Here is a 23,147-nt window from a genome sequence, read left to right as displayed (position 1 = left end):
AAGAAGAAAAAACCGCTTTATCATCACGACAATGCGCCTGTTCATTCATGCTTAGTTGCACAAGCAAAATTGCATGAAATCGGCTTCGAATTGGTTCTTCAGTCACCGTATTCAGCAGACCTGGCCCCCAGCGACTATTATTTGTTCCCTAACCTGAAGAGATGGCTCACCGGTAAGCGTTTTTACTCATATGAGGAGTTCATAGCTGAAACTGAGGCGTATTTTGGAGACCTTCCGATCGAGTACTTTTGGGACGGTATCAAAAAGTTAGAAAATCGTTGGACTCGCTGTATCGACCTAAAAGGAGAGTATGTTGGAAAATAAAACCGACTTTGGCCAAAAAAACGTCTCCGTGTTTCATTTTGCAGGGACTTATCAGACTGCCTAGTATTTCAAAAATTCACAAAAAGTTTGCTTGTTTAAAAAAAAAGTCGCACAATTGGAGCCCTGTTTGTATAAATTATTTCAATCAATACTTTGGAACATTGAAGTATGAATAATTATGATCGAGTTATGAGTGCTTTAAATTTCCACGTGCGAATAGAATCATCCCCGAAGCCATGAGCAAACCATAAACGTGAAATTCATTGCTGCTTCGTGCCAATATGGTATCACTTAACTGAATTATTGTGTAGTCGCAATTCAATTCACCCATCCAATATTGAAAAGATTTCTATTTTAAACGTGAATATTCCTGACATTTTTTTATACAAAAAGAGACATATGATCTAGAAAATGACGTAGAGTTAGTACTCGGAATCGGTGAAAATTAAATTAAATTTCCAGGTATCTTGAAGTAAGCCATACATTTCCCTTTTATCACATTTTTCAATATGTTAGTCCCTTCTTATGCAGAAAGGTTTTAAATGTAAAGGGATTATAGTTTGATACAATTTTTACGTTCAGTTCTTTTAGATTCTGAAAGTTTGATATTTCAAGTTCTTTGAATTTTAAAGCTCGAAATTAGAGAGGTATTGCAATTTTAAATGAAGCAAACTATAAAGTTCTCGAATTTAAATGCGATTCAATTTTAGTCTTTGATTTCAAAAGAGTCCGAGAAGGAAAGAATTTGAAGGCTTTGAAAATGAAAAATATGTAAATTCAATGAAACCCTTCCATTATGAGAATATTTATTTTTTATTTATAAAATAGTGTAAACTTTCAGATTCCTTAAATAAACAGCAATCCCTTTATTGTTTCTTTATGTATTTAAAGGGTTAAAAAAAGGGGGGGGGATACTGGAAAGATTGCACATTTATTTTTACATGCAGAAAAATGTTTACACGTTTAAAATCTTTCTCATAATCACAAATATTCTGTATTTTGAAAATATACTTTCGAATTACACTCTTCAATGCTATCAACATTAAATTTTAAAAACTTTAATTTGAGGATCTAAAATATTTTGATTTCTGGTCAAAAAATATAAATCAACGGTATCATTTTAAATACCCTAAATTTAGGAATGAATTAACATATTTTTTAATGTTTAGAACTACATATATCGTTTCAAGGAATTTTAAGCTAGAAACATTTAAAATTGAACAATAACAAAAAAATTTAATGAACACTTTGTAAATTAGAAGTTTATTTACTTTAATTGTGAGTCATTCCAAATTAATCATTTGTCCACTGTTTATAATTTAATACTTTCACTTAAGACTTGAAAAATTAAAAAAATGGAACAAATAACATTGTGATATTGAAAGTTTAAATTTAGCACTCGGAAATTTTAAACGATTCTATGCTTTCTACTCTAAGTAATTTAGTTTCAAAATTTTTAGTTTTGAGGATTTGATTTATAATTGGTCATTTTTAATGGCCAAATTATTTGTTATATATTACACAATTTTACTTTTGTTTAATTAAATTTATTTACATTGAATGGGTTAACAATAGAATATTTCGACTAAAATAATATTTGAATATGATTTAAAAGGGAAGAAAGCGTATTGTAAAACCAATTATTATTACATTTTTAATACTCAGATTACAATTAAATTTGGAAAGTCCTTTATTAATTTATATCTACAGTTAATTAATTTGAAACGTTTTGATAAAAAAAATTTCATTTGAAAAGCTTTTTTTAATTGTTTAAGTCTTCAACACTGCATTTTACAGATGTTTTAATTAGAAATGTACGCTTAAAAATGAAGACCTTAAAGGGAAAATTTCTAGTAAAAGATTTTACAATTACGCATCGTAAACCGAATAATTTCATAAATGAAAAAGTTGCAAATTGAATTTAACTATTAAAAAAAATTTTAATTAAACTTAGTTTTAATTGTATTATATCATGTGATATAAAATTGTTGACATTTAAAGTGATTAGATGGAATTTTCTTCTCAACATTTTTCTCAATTAATTCCCGGTTTCCTGGTTCACAGACCAACTTGAAAATATTGCATTATTGCGGACTAAGCGAATAAATATTTTGGCCTTCAAGTTTTATTTAAATCCTAAATACATAGTTTAGTTTTAAATTGATCAAGTAAACATTAGTATATTTTTATTAGATTTAAAAATAAAATTTGAGATAGATCAACATTACTATATAGATTTGAAATTCAAGCTACTTAATTCTGAATGTGTAATTTTCAGTTGTTAAATTAGAAAAGTAAACTTTGCAGTTGTTCACTTTGGAATATTAGATTTTTTTAAGTATTCGAATTTGCAGATCCTAATAAAAAGTGTGCACCTTCTAATATTACAAAAATTAATATATCTCTTTTCTAAGTTTCAATTGTATATTGGATAACGACCTCTGTCTCTAGTTTTTACTTTTTCATCATGTTTAAAAATGTTTTGGCTTCAATTTTTTAAAATAGATTTTTTAATGGACTACTTTTCATCACTTGAATCTTGTTAGGGGAAAGGGAAATTTAAAAAGGGGGAAACCCAGGGGAATAGATGAAAGACAAACTTTCTATTCTAGGTTATAATTGTTATTCATATAAATACCAGGTTGTAAATCCGATATAATCGAACCATTATACAAAGTCTCTTTAGAGTCAATGAAATTTAAGTAAAACGAACTTTACCTTCCAGAAGTAGATAAGCTTTAAATGCTTTCAGCTATTTCTGCAATCCGCAGTTACGTTACTGTCTTTATCGCACGACTGAAAGCACATTGTCTACTAGAGTGACATACATATCTCACTTTCGCGAGTGGAAAATCAATGTGATCTCTATATAAAATAGCTTGGAAGTTGCTATATTTCGAAATGAGAAACATGAGGCCAATCTCGAATGTAATTTCGATTCTTTCTCCAGAATTATCACGTTTCTCAGTTATTCTATTTCTCAAATCGCCCTCATTCTTTTCGTCAGAAATTATTATTCTACTGCTTTATTTTGGATCTTTACTAATTTACTTTATTTTCAAACCAAATACAGCATACAACCAGATGTTCTAAATTTCAAAGGTTCAAATTCTTTAAATTACAACTGCATTAAAAAACCTTGCAAATTTAAAACACCTAGACGGTTCATTTTTTAAACCTCAAATCTGGAACCCTTTAAAAACTTCCATACAAAATGGAACGAGTTTCTCTTTATGTCCCAGCCAAAGAAAAACGCTACCAGATTTTATAAATTACAAAATATTGAATTCTTTCGATTAAAAGCAAATTTTTAAAAAACTTCAACATTTGAAGCATCTGAAATATCTATTTTTTAAATCTCAAATGTGGAAGCCTTCGCCAATTAAAAAAACATGGAACGAGCTTTTCTGTATGTTCCAACCAAATACAAAATACAACCAGATGTTCTAAGTTCCAAAGTATCAAATTCCTTCAATGAAAACCAAACTGAAAAACTTCCAATTTAAAACACCTATTAGGTCCATTTTTCAAACCCTAAATCTAAAAACTTTCACCAACTTCAATAAAAAATATAACAAGCTTTCTTTATGTCCCAACCTAATACAAAATGCAACCAGATGTTCTAAATTAAAAAATATCAAATTCTTTCGATTAAAATCACATTAAAGAACCTTTTAAATGAAAAGCACTTGAAATATTATTTTTTTCAATCCCAAATGCGAAAGCATTTATTAACTTATTTATAAAATGGAGCAAGCCTTACTACTTTCCTATAATTTTTAAATTAAAATATAAAATTAATATCGTTATAATATAGAATTATTGGATTTCATAGAGTAGCTAGAATAATAGAAAAAAAGGCAAGAACAATTTTTGTAAGAATTTATGAAAATTGATCATATTTTTTTGGCACAGTGTGCGTAAAATGCGTTTTTACACACCCATATAAGAGGATTTTACGCAATTTGAAAGTTTGAGGGTTTGATGGGTGTGTAAAAACGCATTTACGCACACTGTATCAAAAAATATCATATGAAACACGTGCGTACGATTTACCCACTTGTGGTGATCGCGTGTGTAAAACCGCATTTTACGCACATATTGCATAATATACTATTATACAATACATACAAAAGTAAACAGTTGTATTTCAGGTGAAAAGCGCTACATTCCCTATTTTGTTCAAATATTATAAATATTCTTTGAAATATAATGTTTTTTAAATAGCAGTAGCAATTTCATAATAAAAAAAACACTTACATATTATATAATAAAAAATTGTTTAAGATTCTAGACTCTTTTTTGAACCAAATGTTTTTTGGTTAAAAATAACCAATTACCATTGAAAAATGTTTTAAAAAACTTAACATTGTTCCAGAATTGTAAATCTTCTTTGAAATTTATAATCATTTCTGGTGTAAAACACGAGCATAACCCAAAATTGTACAAAAATGGTCATGTATATGGCATGTCATACTTTGATATTACGAAACTGGATTTGAATTTTCTCGGAAGAGGGTAATTTGTTTCGATCAAACAATTTTTATATTTATTCGGCATCCCCATATCTCGTGAGCAAGTTTAATTTTTGGCAAAAATTAAACATTCAATTCTTAATCGCTACCCAAAACCGATTTTGAAAAACCAATTAATTGGATTCTTAAAATTCTCCTTCGATTTTCTCGGAACTCAATAACTTTTCAAAACTAAATTTGTCTGTGTTAAGAAACTTAATACATCGGAAACATGTTTTATTTTCTTATAAACAGAAAATTGAATTTTTATCGCAATCCGCAATCTAGCCTGCACCAGTTTCAGGGTAGTGTCATTTTCAGATTGTTAACTTCCACGTCCATTTACTCGAATCTGAATAACTTTTCTGGCCTCAATTCAGCACCATTTCAGCTCGAGAGTCGAGGTTTGATTTATCTTTAAATGGAGATTTGAATTTTATAGAATATTTTTTCGCTCTTTTGAAAAATTCTCACTAACTAAATACAGAATGCAACCAGACATTCTCAATTTCAAAAGATTAAATTCTTTGAGTTACAACTACATTAAAAACCCTTCCAAATTTAAACAACCTAAAATGTTCATTCTTCAAACTTCAAATCTGGAAGCCTTCACCAATTTCCTTAAAAAAAGGAACGAGAATTTCTGATGTTACAACTAACTACGAAATGTAACCCAGTTTCAAAGAAAGCATTTACGAGCTAAATCTGGGGAACGGGATGATCCAGGAAGCCTACTTTCGTCTTCTGGTCCCTCAGGAGAATTAGTTCAGGACCTAGAGGGGCTTACAAATAGGATAAACGTCAGTCAGTTCCAGCTTCCACCTTCCACCTTCGATCTGAGAACTAGGAAGGGTACTAGACCCTTCTTCTGGAAACGAAGAGTGGGATTCTCAGACTAAAAGTGAGCGTAGGCTCAAAAAAAGTTAAGAGGGCCAACAAGCCGATGAGGCCACATATGTACAACGTAGCCGTTGATAGTGAGGAGTCGGAGGGGTGCTGGTATTGATCGTCAAAGATATACCAAACCCCGACACGAAGCGAAGGACGGCTGTCTGCTGACTATGAATCTGGTTGGCTAGAGTCTGGTGATTCGAAATGGAATTTGACGATCTAGAAGTCACCTCACGCAGTTCTGTTTTAACATTAAGTTACGATATCCTAAAAAAATAAAGACCTCGTTCATCCAATTTGATCGATGAAGTTTCGTTTCTTCAAAAAGATACAAAAATCTGATCAGAAATCAGGAGAAAAAATCAGAAGAGATGAGAAAAAAAGGACGAAAAAATCTTGCGTCCAATTATGTCATTCTAATCCTTCAGTTAATTCATCGTAAAAAAAATATTCAAGGTGGCCGAAAAACATAAGTTTCAAAATTCCCTGATTTTTTCCCCTCAACTTTTCATTTTCTCTGGGCAATAATATTTTAAGACACAGAATTGTAAACTTGTAACATTTTTAACATAGAATCTTTTAAAAACGGAATAAATCAATTTAAGATTGAAATTTAAACACTTTAAATTTACTTATTTCAACCAAAAATATGACTTTTCTACCATAAAAGATGAATTCTCAACAAAATGGTGGAATGTTTAAACAAAAAAGATTAAAATTTTATTAAAATTCTGCTAAAACCAGTTGCATTGTCAACAAAATGTTTGAATTTTTAAGTTAGAAGACGAATGTTTTAGAAAAATGTTAACTTTTGAACCCAGAAAGATGACTTTTCAAAAAAAAGTTAATATTCAATCAAGAAAGGTAAATTTTCAACAAAAATTAATTTTGAACCAAACAGTTTCAATAATCAAGTAGCAACAACCAAATACTTGAAGTTTAAGTCAAACGAATCGAATTTTCAACAAAATAGTTTCACTATTAACGAAATAGTTAAATTTTCAACCTAAAAAGATTAATCTTCAATTAGAATATTAAAATTTTCAGTTAAAAAAAATTCATCTTGTAACCGAAGAGACAAATTATCAAATGAAATAACCAATTCGTTTCATTTTCGAAAAAAAAGATAAGTTTAAAACAAGACATATAATGGTAAATGTTTCAACCAAAAAAGATTTTAAAGATAAATATAAAACGGGTGGATTCAACACAAAAAGACGAATTTTCAACTGGGTAGTTGAATTCTCGATCAAATACATTACTTTTTAAACAAACAGTTGCATTTCTAACAACAAAAGAATCAATCTGTACCTACAAGATCAAATGAACAGATGCATTTTCTAAAATAAATGAATCTTCAACCAAAACAAAAAATGAATTTTTAAGAAAGGAGTTCAACTTAGAAATAAGTAGTTGAATTTTCAAACAAAAGGATGAATTCTCAAGTAATAATTTAATAAAAGATATATGAACAAAAAAATACGAATTTGCAGCCAAAACAGTTGTATTTTAGTCCAAAAAAATGAATTTCCAACACTTAAATATTAATTTTCAACAAAAAGTTAATTTTCTGCCAAAAAAGTTAAACTTTCCAACTTAAAAAGACAAATTTACATAAAAATTGCATTTTCAACCAAATTGGATGAATTGTTAACAAAATTGTTGAATTTTCAACCACACAATACAATTTTTAGCCAAAAATATAATCGTCAGGAAGAAGCAACTACCAAAAAAAATACAATTAGAAATACAAGGTGAGTAAATTACTTACAAGAATATTATACAGGGTGCCCTCAAAACTTCATTTTCAAAATTCCCTAATTCTTGACCGTCCAATTTTTAATTTTCCCTCACCAAATATATGCAAAGAATAGAATCTTACTCTTTTAAAAATTTAAAAATAAAATCGTTTATAAACAGAAGAAAACAATTTAAGCTAAAATTAAAAAAACGTATTATCCTTCATAGTTATTTAAAGTGATATTGGAAATTCCCTGACTTTAGCAAGATGTTTTGTTCAAAATCCTTGACTTTTCACTGATTTCCAGGTTTTTACTGAATTAAGACCACCCTGGTATTTAAATTCTGCATCAAAAGTTGAATTTCCATTTCACAACAATGGAATATCCTTTCCTTTATGAATCAATCAGATTCTGACAACAATGTTCTGCCCCTTTCATGTCTTTACTAAAGTTAAACGAGTCGAAATTTTTTTTTCGGTTTTACTAGAAGGGTCAAACATGGACCACCCTTTGCAGAATGAGTCGGGGAGATTCTTATTACAAAATAGATACACGCGATCTGCTAATTCTCAAGAGGTTTAACTAAAACAAAAATATATCTTGGTATTTCTAATTCAAAAACACGGTTAAAGAACTTAAACTCTTTCGAAAAAAACTGGAAGCTATTCCTGCATTTTGAGAAGTTTTCCCTAATTGATTTATTATTTTCTCTGTTCCAGTTTCAAATAAAGATGCAAGAACTGTATCTCATGGTACAAAAGCTAAACTATAATCTTTTGCCTTGATCAACTTAATTACAAACTTCGCTCCCAGGAAACCTTTTATAAAAGGTACAAAATTTTTTAGCTTTTGTTTCTTAAGCGGGCTTTGAACAATTTTCCACATTCTAAAATTAATTAAGACTGGATATAGGCTAGGCAGATAAGTAGAAAAATGGTAGTGATTTTTACATACAACTCTTTCAAGACGATCGATAAGAGCAAAGTGTTTGTAAGAAGTAATTCCAGGAGCTGTTTCTTTTTAAAGCGTATGTTTTCTGACAAACATCGCTCTCATTTTAAATCTTATTTACTAGAACATTTCAAGTAATAGGATCGACGTAGACGTTTTCCGTTTTGCTTTTCCGGTCTTGTCTTTTTACTTTGCTACCTATTTTCTCACAAAACAATAGCGGCACTCCCGAAGGAGTTCCTAGCTCAAACTGTCTTTGACCTTTCAGTCCTTTTCCGAGTCCACTGAGAATTTCATGGCGTTTTGTAAATAAATAAGAAACGCACAAGAAAGTCGTGGAAGCATTGAGATTCTTTTAAAAAAGAGAATTTATTTAAATGTTTTTTTTTTATAATGTATACATAGACAATATAAAATATAAAGTCTGACATTTAATAAAAAAAAAAAAACTATAAAATTGATCTAAAATGGTGATTCATAGTGGCTTCATTCTTTAAAATATTGTTGTCACAAAGACGATTATGGGAGGTTATTTTCTCATAAGCTTTTAAGACCTCGTTACCTCTGTGATTTTATATATATTTGACCAGATTCCTTGCAATATAGGATAGTTATAGTAAAAACTGAGCAGATATTTTCTAATTATAGCTTAAAATTTATGATCTAATTTCAAATAATTTTTCGTTTTAAAAGCTTCCAACATGTGAAGCCGTAAAATTTAAGAGTATTAAAAATTAAAATATTTTTAAAATTCCAATTTAGCAAACTGAAAAGACTTTGTGTTCCCTTTTTTGTTGGAATAAAATGAAATGGTGCTTTAAATCTCTATAATCCAGCGATGTCGTGTTAAAACTGCGATTTATGGGTCTAACTCGACCATAACATTCAGTTTTTAATATTGCATAACCAGGAAATACAACCCACACGAATTGCAAACATTTCTTCTAAAGGATGCGTAAGCTCCCCTTAAAATAAAATACAATACAATAAATTACCGTTGTTTTCCCGAACATAATTTTCCCGCGACAATTTAACAATGTATATTAGGGTGGTCCAAAAATGCATTGCAAAATTTTTTTTCACTCTAAAGGGCAAGACACCCCCCCCCCCCCCCCCCCCCCCCCCCAAGTTTCTATTTCTGGAAAAAGAAAATCCGTAATTTTTTATTTTTCGAAATTCGAAAATTAACATGTGCCACCGGGCACTTCAAAATCCCATTTAAGTAACATGAGGAAATTGTGAATTTTCGAAAAATTGAACTCATGTGTCAGGGTTTCATCGAAACGTGCCAAGTTTTTTAGGGATTTAAGAGGAGCGGCTACGAAATAAAACCATATTAATACGTCTTATTTCAAACCCACCCCCAACCTCTCCGCAGCGCCTCAAATATGACTCAAAAATCAAAAATTTAGATTTTTACGTATTACTGTTGATTTCCAGCAATTTTCGTCGTCTTTTTCATACAAATAATTACTAATGGACAATTTGAATATCTTCTTTAATGTTTAAACAATTTTCAATTGTTTAAACAAATATAAATTGTTTAAGCAGTTATTTATTCCCCAAAAATGTAAAAAAGAATCGTATTTTCTGAGTGACATGCAATATTTTGTCATTGTTTAGGGTATTAAATTTGTCTAAAAACATTATGTAATTATTTAAACAATTAATTATTTTTTATTTTATAAATTTCTAAAAATTGTGCCAGAAATGTCCACTTTTTTAAATTGGTATCCTATGCTACTTTTGTTGAATAATTGCATCATTTTATTATTCATTCACCATTTATTATTCATAATTTATTAAACGTTAGAAAAATTGATCAAAATTATGTAATTATTCAACAAAACGTAGCATATGATACTGATTTTAAAATAAAGTTGATAAATCTGGCTCAATTTTTAAAATAAACAATAAATAATTATTTAAAAAATTACATAATGTTTTTTACAAAATTTACTACTCAAAACAATGACAGAAAATGACATTTCAATCACAAAATATAATTATTTTTTTACATTTATTGGGAATAAATAATTGCTTAAATAATTTACAATTCTCTAAACAATTGAAATTTTTTAAAAAAGTTATGGTTCTTATTCAATTGTCCATTAGTAATTATTTGCATGAAACAGACGACGGAAATTGCTAAAAAGTAACGATAATACTGAATTGATAAATATTAATTAAAACCACATTGGCGATCACAAGTATGACACCAACTATTCATCGATTCAGATTTACATTTTTTTCTATTAAATAGATTGAAGATTATATCAATTCTCTATAGTATGAGCAAGGATTAGGTTTTCTTTGTGTAAGCTATTACAAAAGTAGTGCAAATTTTAATGCTTTCTTAAAATTTTAATAAAATCTAACATAATTAACATTTCTCAACGTTAGGTCTTAGAATCAAATTACAGGAACTTTTTTATAAAATCGCACTAATGTTCAAAGCTGATACAAAAATGTTGAAAAATTTGAATATTTTATTCTGGTGAAAGACATATTTTTGTAAAATATATTAAATGACTAATCGTGAGGATTCTGTCAAATTTATTTAAAATATATATTCATTTGATTTTTATTATTATTTTCCTGATGATGAAATTTCTTTAAATAAATCGAAATTTTGTCCATTAACTAAGCTAAATGTTTATTATATTAGATTTTATTTCAATAAAAAATTGAAATTTTCAGTATATTTGCTATATTTTCTCAAATAATTCATCAAATGCCTTCAGCCCGGCTTCTTTTATAGAGAATTCTGCTAACTCCCAACCGATTTTAAAGAAAAAATTTAACTCTTATATAATTAACATTACAATTATTAACGATACAAGAAGCCGTCAGATTCTCGACTAAATAATAAAGAAAATGAAGTAGATTCTTCGGTAGAAAAAAATTCCCGATCATAAATAAAATTCCTGGATTTTCCCCGCTTTATCAAAATTCCAGGATTTTTCCCGATTTCACTCTTCGCTAGACACCCTGAGAATTAGGGCTATTTATATTAGGGTGGGCAAAAAAACTCAAAATGATTAGATTCGCTGCTTGTAACACCGAAAAGTTTATATATGACATTTCGAACACATTATTTTTTAAATCTCACCAATAGTCAAGTCAATTGCAAATTTTTGATTGTTATATTCTGTGTGTGGATTTTTTTTTCAATTTTTTGGGTTAAAGTTTATGGAAGTAAATAACCTTAGACAGAAAAAATAAGAAAAACATTTTTTCGTCGAAATACAATATTTCGAAAAATGAAGAAAAATGCAATATTTATTTTTGATTAAATTTATTTATTAAAAAGAGCATAAAAAATATAAGCATTTTGTTTATATCTGTGAGTACACATTAAAAATTAACAAATTTGCCTATTTGGTCATTTTTTGAAATAATATATTTCGACGAAAAATTGATCTGTTTTAGTTAAAAATGCATGTTGTTAAGATTTCGTATCTTTTGGTAGTAAATTATTATTCTAGGTAAAAAAATCATCTTTTTGGTTCACAATTATACTCTTTTGGTTGTTTTTTTTATTTCAAATTAAAATATTTTTTGATGTAAATAAGAACTACATTGTTGGTTAGGATTTTATATTTTATAGTTGAAAATTCATCTCTTTGGTTTAAAAATTATACTTTTTTGTCTAAAAATTAACCTACTCTATTTTTTGGTAGAAAGTTTATTCTTCATAAGCTGAATATTCATTTGATAAAAAAGTTCGTGTATTTTGTTGAAAATTCGTTTTTTGGATAATAAATTAATCTATTCAGGTGAGGATTCAACTAATTTATTAAAAATTCATCTTTTTGGGCTAAAAAAATCAGTTCCTTTGTTGACAATTAATTTTTGTTTGACTGAAAATGTAACTATTCTATTTTTGGTTGAAAACTTATATTTTTCAGTTGAAAATTCATATATATATATTTTTTTTTAATTTGTCTTTCAGTAAAAAATGTATCTTCTTAGTTGCTAATTTATCTTTGTATTTTAAAAATCCACCTATTTTCTTAAAAATGCAACTATTTAGTTAAAAGTTGAATTGTTTTGTTAACAATTCAACTATTTTTTTATTCGTCTTTCGTGGTTCAAGACTTTTTTGTTGAAAATTAAACTTTTCGGGTTGAAAATTAAACTTTTCGGGTTGAAAATTCAATTTTTTGCTAACAAGTAATCCTTCTGGCTTGAAAATTAACCTATGCAATGAAAATGCAACTGTTTTCGGTGGTATACATTTTCTTTTATGAAAATGCATCTTTTTAGGTTGAAAATTAAACTACTTTGTTGAAAAAGCAACATACTTCGACTTGAAAACTTAAGAATTTAAAACTTTTAATATGGAATTCAATTTAGTATTAACATTAATTTCATTAAAAAAAATTTATTCCCCTATCATTCCCCTATTTTCGTGAAAAATCCTGAAGCTTATATAGTTCACCATATGGACTAAGGATATTGACAACTGAACAGTTACTGAAAAGGTGGAAAAACTCAGAATAAGCAGAAAACTGTATTTAGCCAACGACTACATTGGGGGAGGGGGGGGGGCTAAGACCAAATTAAGGTGGTCAATAAGAGAGGGGAGGGGGTCAAAAATAACAAAAAACTGATAACGTATTTTATCAACTGCCCCGAAATGCCTAAACTCATCTTTAAATAACCTGAAACAACTGCCATGAAGATTAATTCCGGTTAAGCAGAATTAGAGACAGCTGAACTAAAATAATTAATCAGCACAGAAAGGAATCCCCTTAGGATTTGAATGACAAATAAGCATGTGGGAACTCACCAGCTCCAAATGCTTGTTGTCCATCTTTGTCATCAGTCGGCGTGCCCTCGAGGCTGGCTGGTCCACTGTCAGCACCCCCGGTGGCACTAAAATGGAATTTCGTATCATGGTGGCACGATTAAAGGTACAATAGCGCAAAACTACAGAACTATGTATCGTAGCGTGTAATATCGAACGCACGTACCCAGCAACCCACCTGCTAGCATCATCGTCTTTTACATTATCTGTTGTGGCACCCTGGCCAGGATCCCTTGCTACCTCGTTGTCATTGATCTCTCCTGGAAGTGGAGTTTCACCTTCTGCAGGTCCTGCTGCTCCACGTCCCAATCCAGGAATCCCTCCACTTAACCACCCAGTCATTTGGGATTTCACTCCTGCCAGCATCTCCATTTTACTGCCTCCCTGTTGACTATTAAAACAAACAAACTCAGCATCCAAAATCAATTTTAAGATCAGTAACACTCAAGTTTCATTTTCAGTTTGGAAACACCTCTGAACCCTGTAAAGAAATTCTTTGATTTATGAAATATGGATCCTACACTTATTTAAAAAAAAAAACATTAGATGATACAGGGTGGCCGCAAACTTTATTTTAAAAATTCTCTGACTTTTCAATTACTAACTTTTCATTTTCCCTCGTAATATTTTTAGTATACATTTTTTATAAATGAAACAAAAAAATATAAGTTATTATTCTCAGGGCTGCAGCAGCTCAATTTACTTGAAAAAGTGTAAGTCGCATATTTAAACCAAAAAAGTCACAAAAATTGACTGATTTCCAAGACAAAAGTTCGAAATAATTCAAATGAGTTGGAAAAAATGGAAAGACTTCTATTTATATTAATAAATTTGGATTAAATTTGAAGGAATTTAAGGCAAATGAGAATGATTAGAAGAAATTCATAAAAAATTCAAGAATACAAGATGAGTATAAAAGATGACAGGATGAATTAAACAAGAACTAAGCAAACTACCATGCAATTGAGTAGAATTTATCAAATTTAGACATTTTTTTTTAAATTCCTCAAATCTTAGAAACCCTACGAAATCCCTCACTTATTGGGAATAAAATCTTCGAAATCCATTAAAATATTCTGCAATTCTGTGAAATTCTATGAAATTTAAACATATCTCTTGCAATTCTGAAAAATTTGTTAAAATACCTTGAGCTTTATAAAATTCTTGGAATCATTGAAATCCTTGGAAATAAAATAAAATCTTATAGGTACTGTATAATCGTTTATAATCTTACAAATTTCTAGAAAATTCTTTACAACCGTTTACGAAATTTTTTTAAATCCCTTAAAATTATTAAAATCAGTGGGAATCGCTTAAAATCTGTTTAACCTCTCGCAAATGCTTTGGAACCTTTAAAATACCTTAAAATATTTCAAACGCCTTGAAATCAATTTAAACTTTTTTAAACTATTGAAAATTCTTTTGATATTTAAAATGACCATACAATCTTTTTAATCCAATTAAATTATACAAATCTATTAAAAATTCCTTGAAACCTTTTAAAATATCTTAAAATCTTTGAAATTCTTTAAAACCTTTTAGATGCCTTGAAACATTTAAAGACATTTAAAGACATTTAAAGACCTGAATTCAATAGTGGTTAACACATAGATTAATTGATTGTAAGGCAGCTTACTAAAGTGATCTTTTTATTCTTTTTTTAATGAATATAGGGATCATTTTATTTTTTTAAGTGACTATAGTTACTATCTTAAAAAAAGTGACTAAAAATTGACTTGAGAATAAAAGTAATTAAAAGTGACTGTACTTCTTAGAGAAATTCCCTGAGTTGCAATTATATTTCAAAACCCCTGACTTTTCTTTGATCTGCAGCGACCCTGATGATTGTGGGGTAAGAGCTTTCCTACATTGTGCTAACATTCTTCTTTCTCTAATAAATCTTCAGCAATACAATATTCACAATATTTGTGATCAAAATCACTTTTTTTGACTGACAAAACTATTTCGAATATTATTTATAATTAGCTTTAAAGTGGCTGTTGTGAAACAAAAGGCAAATTTCGATGACAGAGGAGAAATTTCAGTGGCACAAACGATACATTACTTGTGTCTATCATTTCAAGATAAAAAGAAGTAGTCTTTGTCATATCGTGAAAGCAACCTGCAATATTCCACTGCCCTGGGGAAAGGATTCTCTCGATCTTTGAATGTTCATAAACTAGATACTGCAAGCACAGTTGGCCGGAACTACAACATCGCCAAGGGCAAATAGTATTCCAGGATGCTCAAATTCTCATACGATATCCTTTATTTCCTCGAAAGAAAGCTTAACACTATTTACGTCTCTGAAACTTTGAGAACTGATAACCAAGATCTGAAATCAAAAGATTTTGATAATTATGAAATTTCAAGCCAAATATTTTGGTCCTACAAAGTTCCAGTTTTTAAAGTTCTCTAGAGATGAAGAGAAAATATTTTTGAAGACGAATTAACAAATGTAAATTTTGTGGATCTTTAAACGTTTCGCCTGAGGTATGTACTTTTGTTTAAAAATTACAAAATAAGTTTGTAAGGAGTTGTACTTTCTAGTATCGCAAATTTTTGTTTTTTAAATTTGGCTTTATTTTGAGGAAATTAAATAAGCCTATCTTCTCCCCTTTTCTCTAATGGTCACAATCGATCACGATACACCAAGATTAAGTGCAAATCCTCGTGAAACCCAGCACATGCAAGGACAAGATGACATTTTCTTCGAGCTGCAAGACTTTACACAATTATATTTAACTAGCAGGGCTTTTGTCATTCAGAGAAGGGAGATTCTTCCCGGAAATGACAATCCTGACTACTATTTAATTCAAATTAACCAACTCTTAATTAATCCTATATGAACGGCTGATTTAACCTATTTATAAACTTAGTAGTAATCATTTATTTTGGTTATTCAAATCTCAAAAAAAATTCCCGGTCATTTTCAAATTTAAACTCTCAAAACTAAGCTCGAACTCAAATTTAAAAATAATCGATTCTAAATTCAAAGCATTTAAAAATGCTAAGACTATCATGGTATCAAAAAATAATTAGAAACTGCAAAATTACAAGTCCTAATAGTTGAACGACTTTGAATTCAAAATTAAATAGATGCATATTCCAACTTTATACATTGTAACATTGTTTATCCTGTTTAAAATTAACAATGTCGAATTAAATTTTAAGGACTATACGATTTTATTTTATTTAAAAATTAAAAAGTTTGAAATCGAATAGTATCAAAATGAAATTACATTAAACTTCAGTAGTTATGCTGAAAATGATAATAATTTTTTCACAGATACGTAAAATATTTACTTGAAAAAAGCAGAAAAAGCATTCCTAACTTTCATTTATTTAAATTATAATTGATGATTTATTTCATGAATAGGATTTCATTTGAGATTATTGAACGATAGGAAATATTTGATATTTTAAAATGGAGTAACAATGCAGTAGATGAAATAATTTCGAAATCTAGGATTTCCTTTTGGTAAAGGAAGATTTTTGATGCTGATAAAGAGTCAATCGAGCGAAAATGCACTCATTCTTGCTCGGAATTCAAACTTCCGTTTGTAGGTCGAAATTTACAACCTGAATAGGTTGTAAAATCTTCCCGGAAAAGTGTCTTGCCTTTCCTTGACCTATTATCAATCGATTTTCTCTCATTCCTGAGATGCTACCCCGCAAACCAATCATTTCATTTTTTATTTTTTATAGGAAGCGAATAAATTGACTTGAAGAAGAAAAAAACAGATTAAGATCCCAATAGTAAATCTTGAAATATAAAATTTTTGTTGCTATCAATTATGAAAATCTCCAGGACGCTCGTAGAGTAACTTTATTCAGATTTTAATAGATCGACTTTTCATCTGAGGTAAATTAAAGCAATTGAATAATTTGATACAGTATTCCCAGTCGCCTTCAAGGAAGAATCTTGAAAGTTTATCGGTAAATTAATAAGAATTTATAAAGGTATAAATTTATCATTTTTATTTTAATATATATAACGTTCAAACTCACACTAAATTTTATTGCAATGATTTCAAGAAACGAATCAATGTAAATTATTTTACAATATTTCAATACACTTGACAATTCGTTAAAAATGCTATCAAACATTAAACTTGTCCAACAAGAAGGAAATTTATCATTAAGTGTTTACCAACTGAATTTAAAATTAAGACTCTAAGAAAATAATATCTCATAGTATCATTTTTATATAGAAATATATAAAAGGTTATAAATCTTATTGTCTTTACTTTAATAATCAATAGTAGCGAATTTGACAGGATTTCTTGGGTTCAATGCTTTTATGACACCAGAGTTGTGCGCTTTTTTATACTACCGAGGCTTTCATAGATATTTTCGTTTCCAAAATAGAACTGTAAAATCATTTTTGGAAAACGCAAACGGGTTCCTTTGTTCAGTTTCAATTTATACGGTTTGAAACGCTTTAATATCTACATTTTTATGAATAATTTTATGCGAAAAGAGCATGAAAAAAATAATCACAATGAAAAACCAGACCTCCAAACTACCTCACTGTTTGGCTTATTAGAAAAACAAAAATAGCAAATGAAAAAAAGAGGAAGAAAAAAAGGAAAATGTAATAATCTAAATTTATTGGCTCAGAATCACCCACAAACATCCAAATTTGTATGTTTTGAATTCAACAATAAAAAATATTAATTTCTTTCAATTTTAAATTGATTCATACATAATCTTGACGGGTTTATTTCAAGATTATTTATTATTTATTTTTAAATGCTATTTTTTTGAACTGCTTAATTTATCAATATTTAATATAATGCACTTTCTAATAGTACTTCAATTAAAAAATTATTCGATTTTTTCAATTCAAACGTTTGCAATTTAAAATGGCTAAAACATTAAAGCTTCTAATTTAAAGTGAAATTTTTGAATTTTGACAACATTTTATTCAAAATCTTCTACTTTCAAATGTCGCTTCAAAATAAACGATTGTTGCATTTCATTTTAATACTTTCCTTGGCATTCATATCAAGATCATTTCCACATAATTTAAGTTTTTACACCTTTAATGTTTATTGCAGACAGTATTTCTTTAAATTTATTTGCGATTTTCAAATAGATTTCAATTATGTCCCTCGATGTTTATTCGATATTCCAAAAAGATGATGACATATTAAAGAGGGGATTACAGTATATACGATGACCTACTTTCTTAGACTATACATGTAAAGTACAAAAAATACAGTTCGGCATACCTTTTTTGTAATAAAGTAGTCAGTATTTAGCTTTTCTATGTGCCTCCCTACAGATTCACATATTTAAAATTTGACAGGAAATTAAAAAAATTCATGGCGTTTCCATAATCTTATAATTGATTAAATATTCTCAAGCCTCCGAGAACGCGGAAGAATCTACGGGTGGAACCTGAAATACAACTCCAATGTTTCTCAAAAAAAGATGACTAAAAGAAAAATATGTATTTTTCAATTTTTCAAATGGTTCTGAAGTACTTCCTTTTACATATGTCAATGACAACTGATAACAATTATTGCATTATTTATAACTTCAATTCACTTGCATTTCGAAAACCAACATTGAAATCTATTTGCAAATCGCTGATTTGCCGCATATTTTTTCCAGTAATACAAATGTAAACTACTAATTCCTAATTCAAACTGTAATATAAAAGCATTTTTGCTTAAGATTAGTATTTTTAATAGTAAAATTTCTTGAAAAATAGTATGCTCCAAGTACATATATTACGTAATTTCAAATAGTTTTACTAGCCAAATTCAAATAATATCAATATTTTCAATCAACTGACAATTTTTGGAAAATGTATAAGATTAATGAAAAATTTATGATGCCTACTCATGTAAATTTCTTAAATTTCTTAAATAACTAATTACTTAACTAATTGAGCAAACTTTAATTAACGTGTAATGCTAGTAGTTTGACTTTTTTTAACACCGTGGCCAAAAAACTTGATTTTAAACATTTTCGTTTTCCCTGACCATTAATAATCAAAGACCAACATTTTATTCTTTTTATATTTTTAGTATAGAATCTTTTATAATCGACATAAAATAATTTCAAAATAAAAATTCCAAAAGGACAATTTTTTAACAAAACAACTTAATTTTCGACCAAAAAAGATGACTTTTTAACAGAACAGTTAAATTTTCTAGAAAATAATTAAACTTTCAACAAAGTACGTACTTGAATTGTTAATTAAAATTTGAATTTTCTATCTACAAAGGTGAATTGTCAAACAAATAATCAAGTTTTTAAACAAAAAACGAAATAGTTGAACTTTAAGTAAAAAGAGGCGGATTTTCCAAAAAATAGTTAACTTTGAACCAAATATTTAAATTTTCAACCTACAAAGATGAATTTTTGATAAAAAATGATTAGACTTTAACCAAAAACAGTTGCATATTCAGACAAATACTCTAACAAAAAAATTGATACTTGATATTTCAACGAAAAATATGAAATTTTTACCAAAGAATATGAATTTTAACCCAACAACACGATATTTTAACAATATATATCAATATTCAACTAAAAAAGATAAATTTTCAACCAAAAAGGAAAAAGTTTAAATTTCCGTTAAAAAAATATCTTCCAAAAAAGTAGTCAAACTTTCAAACAACGGGATGAGTTTTTAACTCAAATAATGAATTTTCCAGCAAGAAAAAAATGACTAAGTAGTTAATTTTTAAACAATTCAACCCTCAACCAAAGAATATTGATGTTCAACGAAATAGTCGCATCTTTATCAAAAAATATGAAATTTCTACTAAAACAGTTGAATTTTTAAACAACAAGATGAATTTATATAAAAGAAGTTGAATTTTCAACCAAGAAAGATTTCAGTTGAACTTTCAATAGAAAAATATGAATTTCCAACTAAAAGTTAATTTGCTACTATAATATTTGAATTTTCAACCACAAATAAATTTTTTTACTTTAAATATAATCAATTGAAGAAAACGACAAAATAAATAAGAATACAAGAAAAATAAATTATTGACAAGAATATTATATCACGGTGGCCATAAAACTTCCTTTTCAAAATCCCCTATTATTTCACTGGCCAATTTTTTATATTCCCTGACCATTAATATTCACCTTCACTTTTTCGAAATTCATTTCGGCTGCCTTTTTTATGGAGATTTTAATAGCCATGACAATTTGAAGAAAAGAAAACAATTAAAGTAAATTTCGATAGGAGGGAAGTGGAATTGAAACAGTTATATAATCGCCCTAAATTAAAATTAAAAAATGTCTAAACTTGACTTTTCCCTGATTTCCAGGTTTTTTCTGACATAATGACCACCCTGTTCAGGGAAAGTAACTACAATAAACTTTTACAAAAAGTTGAGATGAAATAATTGTTTCTTGTATAATAATACTTGTACAATTGAGCAAGATCGCCAGTTGTGTCCTATCCAATTACAAAAAATGCTCTTAACAAAAAAATCGCTGGATATTATTTGAACCCACTATCATTACCGTACATTTAAAAAGACCCTGTAAATCCTTTTTAGAAAATTAGTTCAAAGTATTTCGTAAAAAACTGAACGTATAACTGCGTGAAAAGCTTATTTTATGTAAAAATGGAGCATAAAGGACATACATTTTCACTTCATTTGATGCAATAATGCGATATGTTTAACAATTCGACATTTATTTGTTTAATTTATAATTTTCTTATTTGAATTTTAAATCCCTGTATTTTACATATCAAAATAAATAAATGATAATGCAACCAACTATTAACTCCACTGACTGCTCAGACGACATTTTTCAAATTCCTCATTTAAACTTGCGCCTTGAAACAGAGTCTCCAATCGATACGAACATGAAGAAAAGCACTTTAGAGAATATATCTATCCACTCCCACTGGACTTCCATCATCCAAATGACAAAAACCCATAAATTCTTTATTCTCTCAGAAAACCATCTAAATAAAAAAACATTTTCAAAAAAAGCCTATTAATCTTAGTCCTCAGAAAATATAACCTACCAATTGCTAACCTACAAATGTGCCCTATTTCATCAAGTTTTTTTGAAAATCGGAAAAACTTGGTGGCAATATTTCAGTGCATTGAAAACTTTCAAAGGGTTGCAAAAATTGTCGAAAGTTATCGCATAAAAGTTGCAGATTTGTAAAAAGAATTTGAGTCGTATAAAGTGAAGAATGAAATCTGAATTTTGCAGATTGCAAACCAAAAGAAGCCGATACCTATTATCTTTTTTTTCTGCATCAATCTCACCACCGGCACCTGGGGAGCCAACTTTTTCTTCGGGTAAAACGGAGCCGTCCTCGCCTTTCTTGCCCATCCAGTTGGACACTTGACTCGTTAGGCCGGAAAACATTTTGGACACGTCGCGGGTTCGACACTGGAAACTCGCAAATTCGAGGTCGACCGCGTACTATGTCACCGGAATAATATTTTTTCTATTTTTTCCTAAATCTTCACCGATACTGGCAAAATCGAATCAAAGCCAACGATCTGACAGAAACAACACAATCTTATACAACCTGCCCTCGCGAACCCGGGACCATGGACTGCGTATGACAGTCCTTCTCTGCGCACCATGCATGGCGCAGTTCTACGCTGCACTCGCAACTCTGCGCATGAGTGTAATGTGTATGAGAGGCCAATAGGGTGATTCATTTTATAAGACAAAAAAAATTATTTTCGAATCTGAACCCTCATACTAGCCTAAGTTGTATATTTTTAGTCAAGTTATTAAAAAAAATTCAAAATGAATGTTGTCTTTTTATTGATTGTTTGTTATTTTTATTTTCCCAATAGCTTATTGACAATGCATGTATTATACATTTTTATACTACATGGATGAAAATCAAAAGTTGTAATTATTCGATTCTTAATTGAATGGAAAAAAATGATTTCAAATCAACATAAAACATCTTATTTGTTTCTTCATGTTATTTCCACAGATTAAGAAGTACGTTCTTATTGTATAATTATAATTTTTTGTATTTAATGAGAATCTTGATCAAAACCATTTACGATATTTTGTAAGCCTAAATAAAATCATTAGTTTTACTTTTCGAGGTTTAAACTATGAAAATTAAAATCTAATTTTGATTATTCTTTATAATTCAATCAATTGAACAAATAATTACAAGAATAAAATACTTATTATATTCAATTTTTAGCGGTCGTAGACTGGTATTCAATATTATTCCAAAGATTTCAAGGTATTTAGAAAAGACTGTGTCTAGTCGTTCCGAAAAATGTAGGGAGTTGAAAAGAGGGGTAGACTAGTCGTTCCGAAATTCCGGGACAACTAGCCAAGCTTATGAAAAATATTATTCCATGCGATTTTAAAGAATTTCCTTAAATTTCGGAAGTATTTCATAAAGGATTTATAAGATTTTAGGACATTTTAAAAAGTATGGAGGAATTTCTGAATATTTAAAAGGGTTTAAGAATTTTTCAGTAGATTCAAATAAAAGGATTAAAAAGGTTTTAGGGTTTTTAAACAAATTGCAAAGAATTCTCAATAGGTTTTAATAAATTGAAAGGATTACAAAAATTTAGGATATTTTTAAAGGTTCCAAGGAAGTTTTTAGGCGCTTGACCAAATTTCAAGAGATTTAAAAAGATTTCAAAGGATTTAAAATATTTTAGAGTATTTTGAAAGATTCCAAGGAATATTCAGGAGATATGATGATTTGAAGGTATATTTAAAAAAATGTCATGGGATTTTAAAAAATTGTCTAGAATTTTGGAAGCCACGGAGCAGTTTTATAAGACCAATAAGGTTTCAGGGTATTTAAAACGGTTTCATGGAATTTTCAATAAAAATCAATGATTTAAAAAGAATTCTACGGATTTGAATTATTTTCGTGTATTCTCAAAGATTCCAAGAATCAATAAATAGAAAGGA

General features: G+C 28.8%; 1 protein-coding gene across 3 annotated transcripts in view; it reads right to left on the bottom strand.

Moving 5' to 3' along the window:
• Positions 1-21,838, bottom strand: part of LOC117168676 (synapse-associated protein of 47 kDa) — an 82,116-nt gene extending 60,278 nt beyond the window's left edge. For 2 of the 3 annotated variants that reach the window (XM_033354347.1, XM_033354349.1), the window contains exons 1-3: positions 21,469-21,838; positions 13,402-13,626; positions 13,218-13,303 (exon numbers count right to left, since the gene is read on the bottom strand). In XM_033354347.1, coding sequence (XP_033210238.1) covers positions 13,218-13,303; positions 13,402-13,626; positions 21,469-21,602 — 445 coding nt within the window. In that variant the 5' untranslated portion in view covers positions 21,603-21,838. The remainder of the gene's footprint in view (positions 1-13,217; positions 13,304-13,401; positions 13,627-21,468) is intronic. The other variant, XM_033354348.1, reaches the window with a different exon arrangement.
• Positions 21,839-23,147: the final 1,309 nt, after the last annotated feature.

This window comes from Belonocnema kinseyi, chromosome 3 (genome assembly GCF_010883055.1).
Source record: "Belonocnema kinseyi isolate 2016_QV_RU_SX_M_011 chromosome 3, B_treatae_v1, whole genome shotgun sequence".
Taxonomy (NCBI): Eukaryota; Metazoa; Arthropoda; class Insecta; order Hymenoptera; family Cynipidae; genus Belonocnema; species Belonocnema kinseyi.
This window is presented reverse-complemented; position numbering and strand designations above follow the sequence as displayed.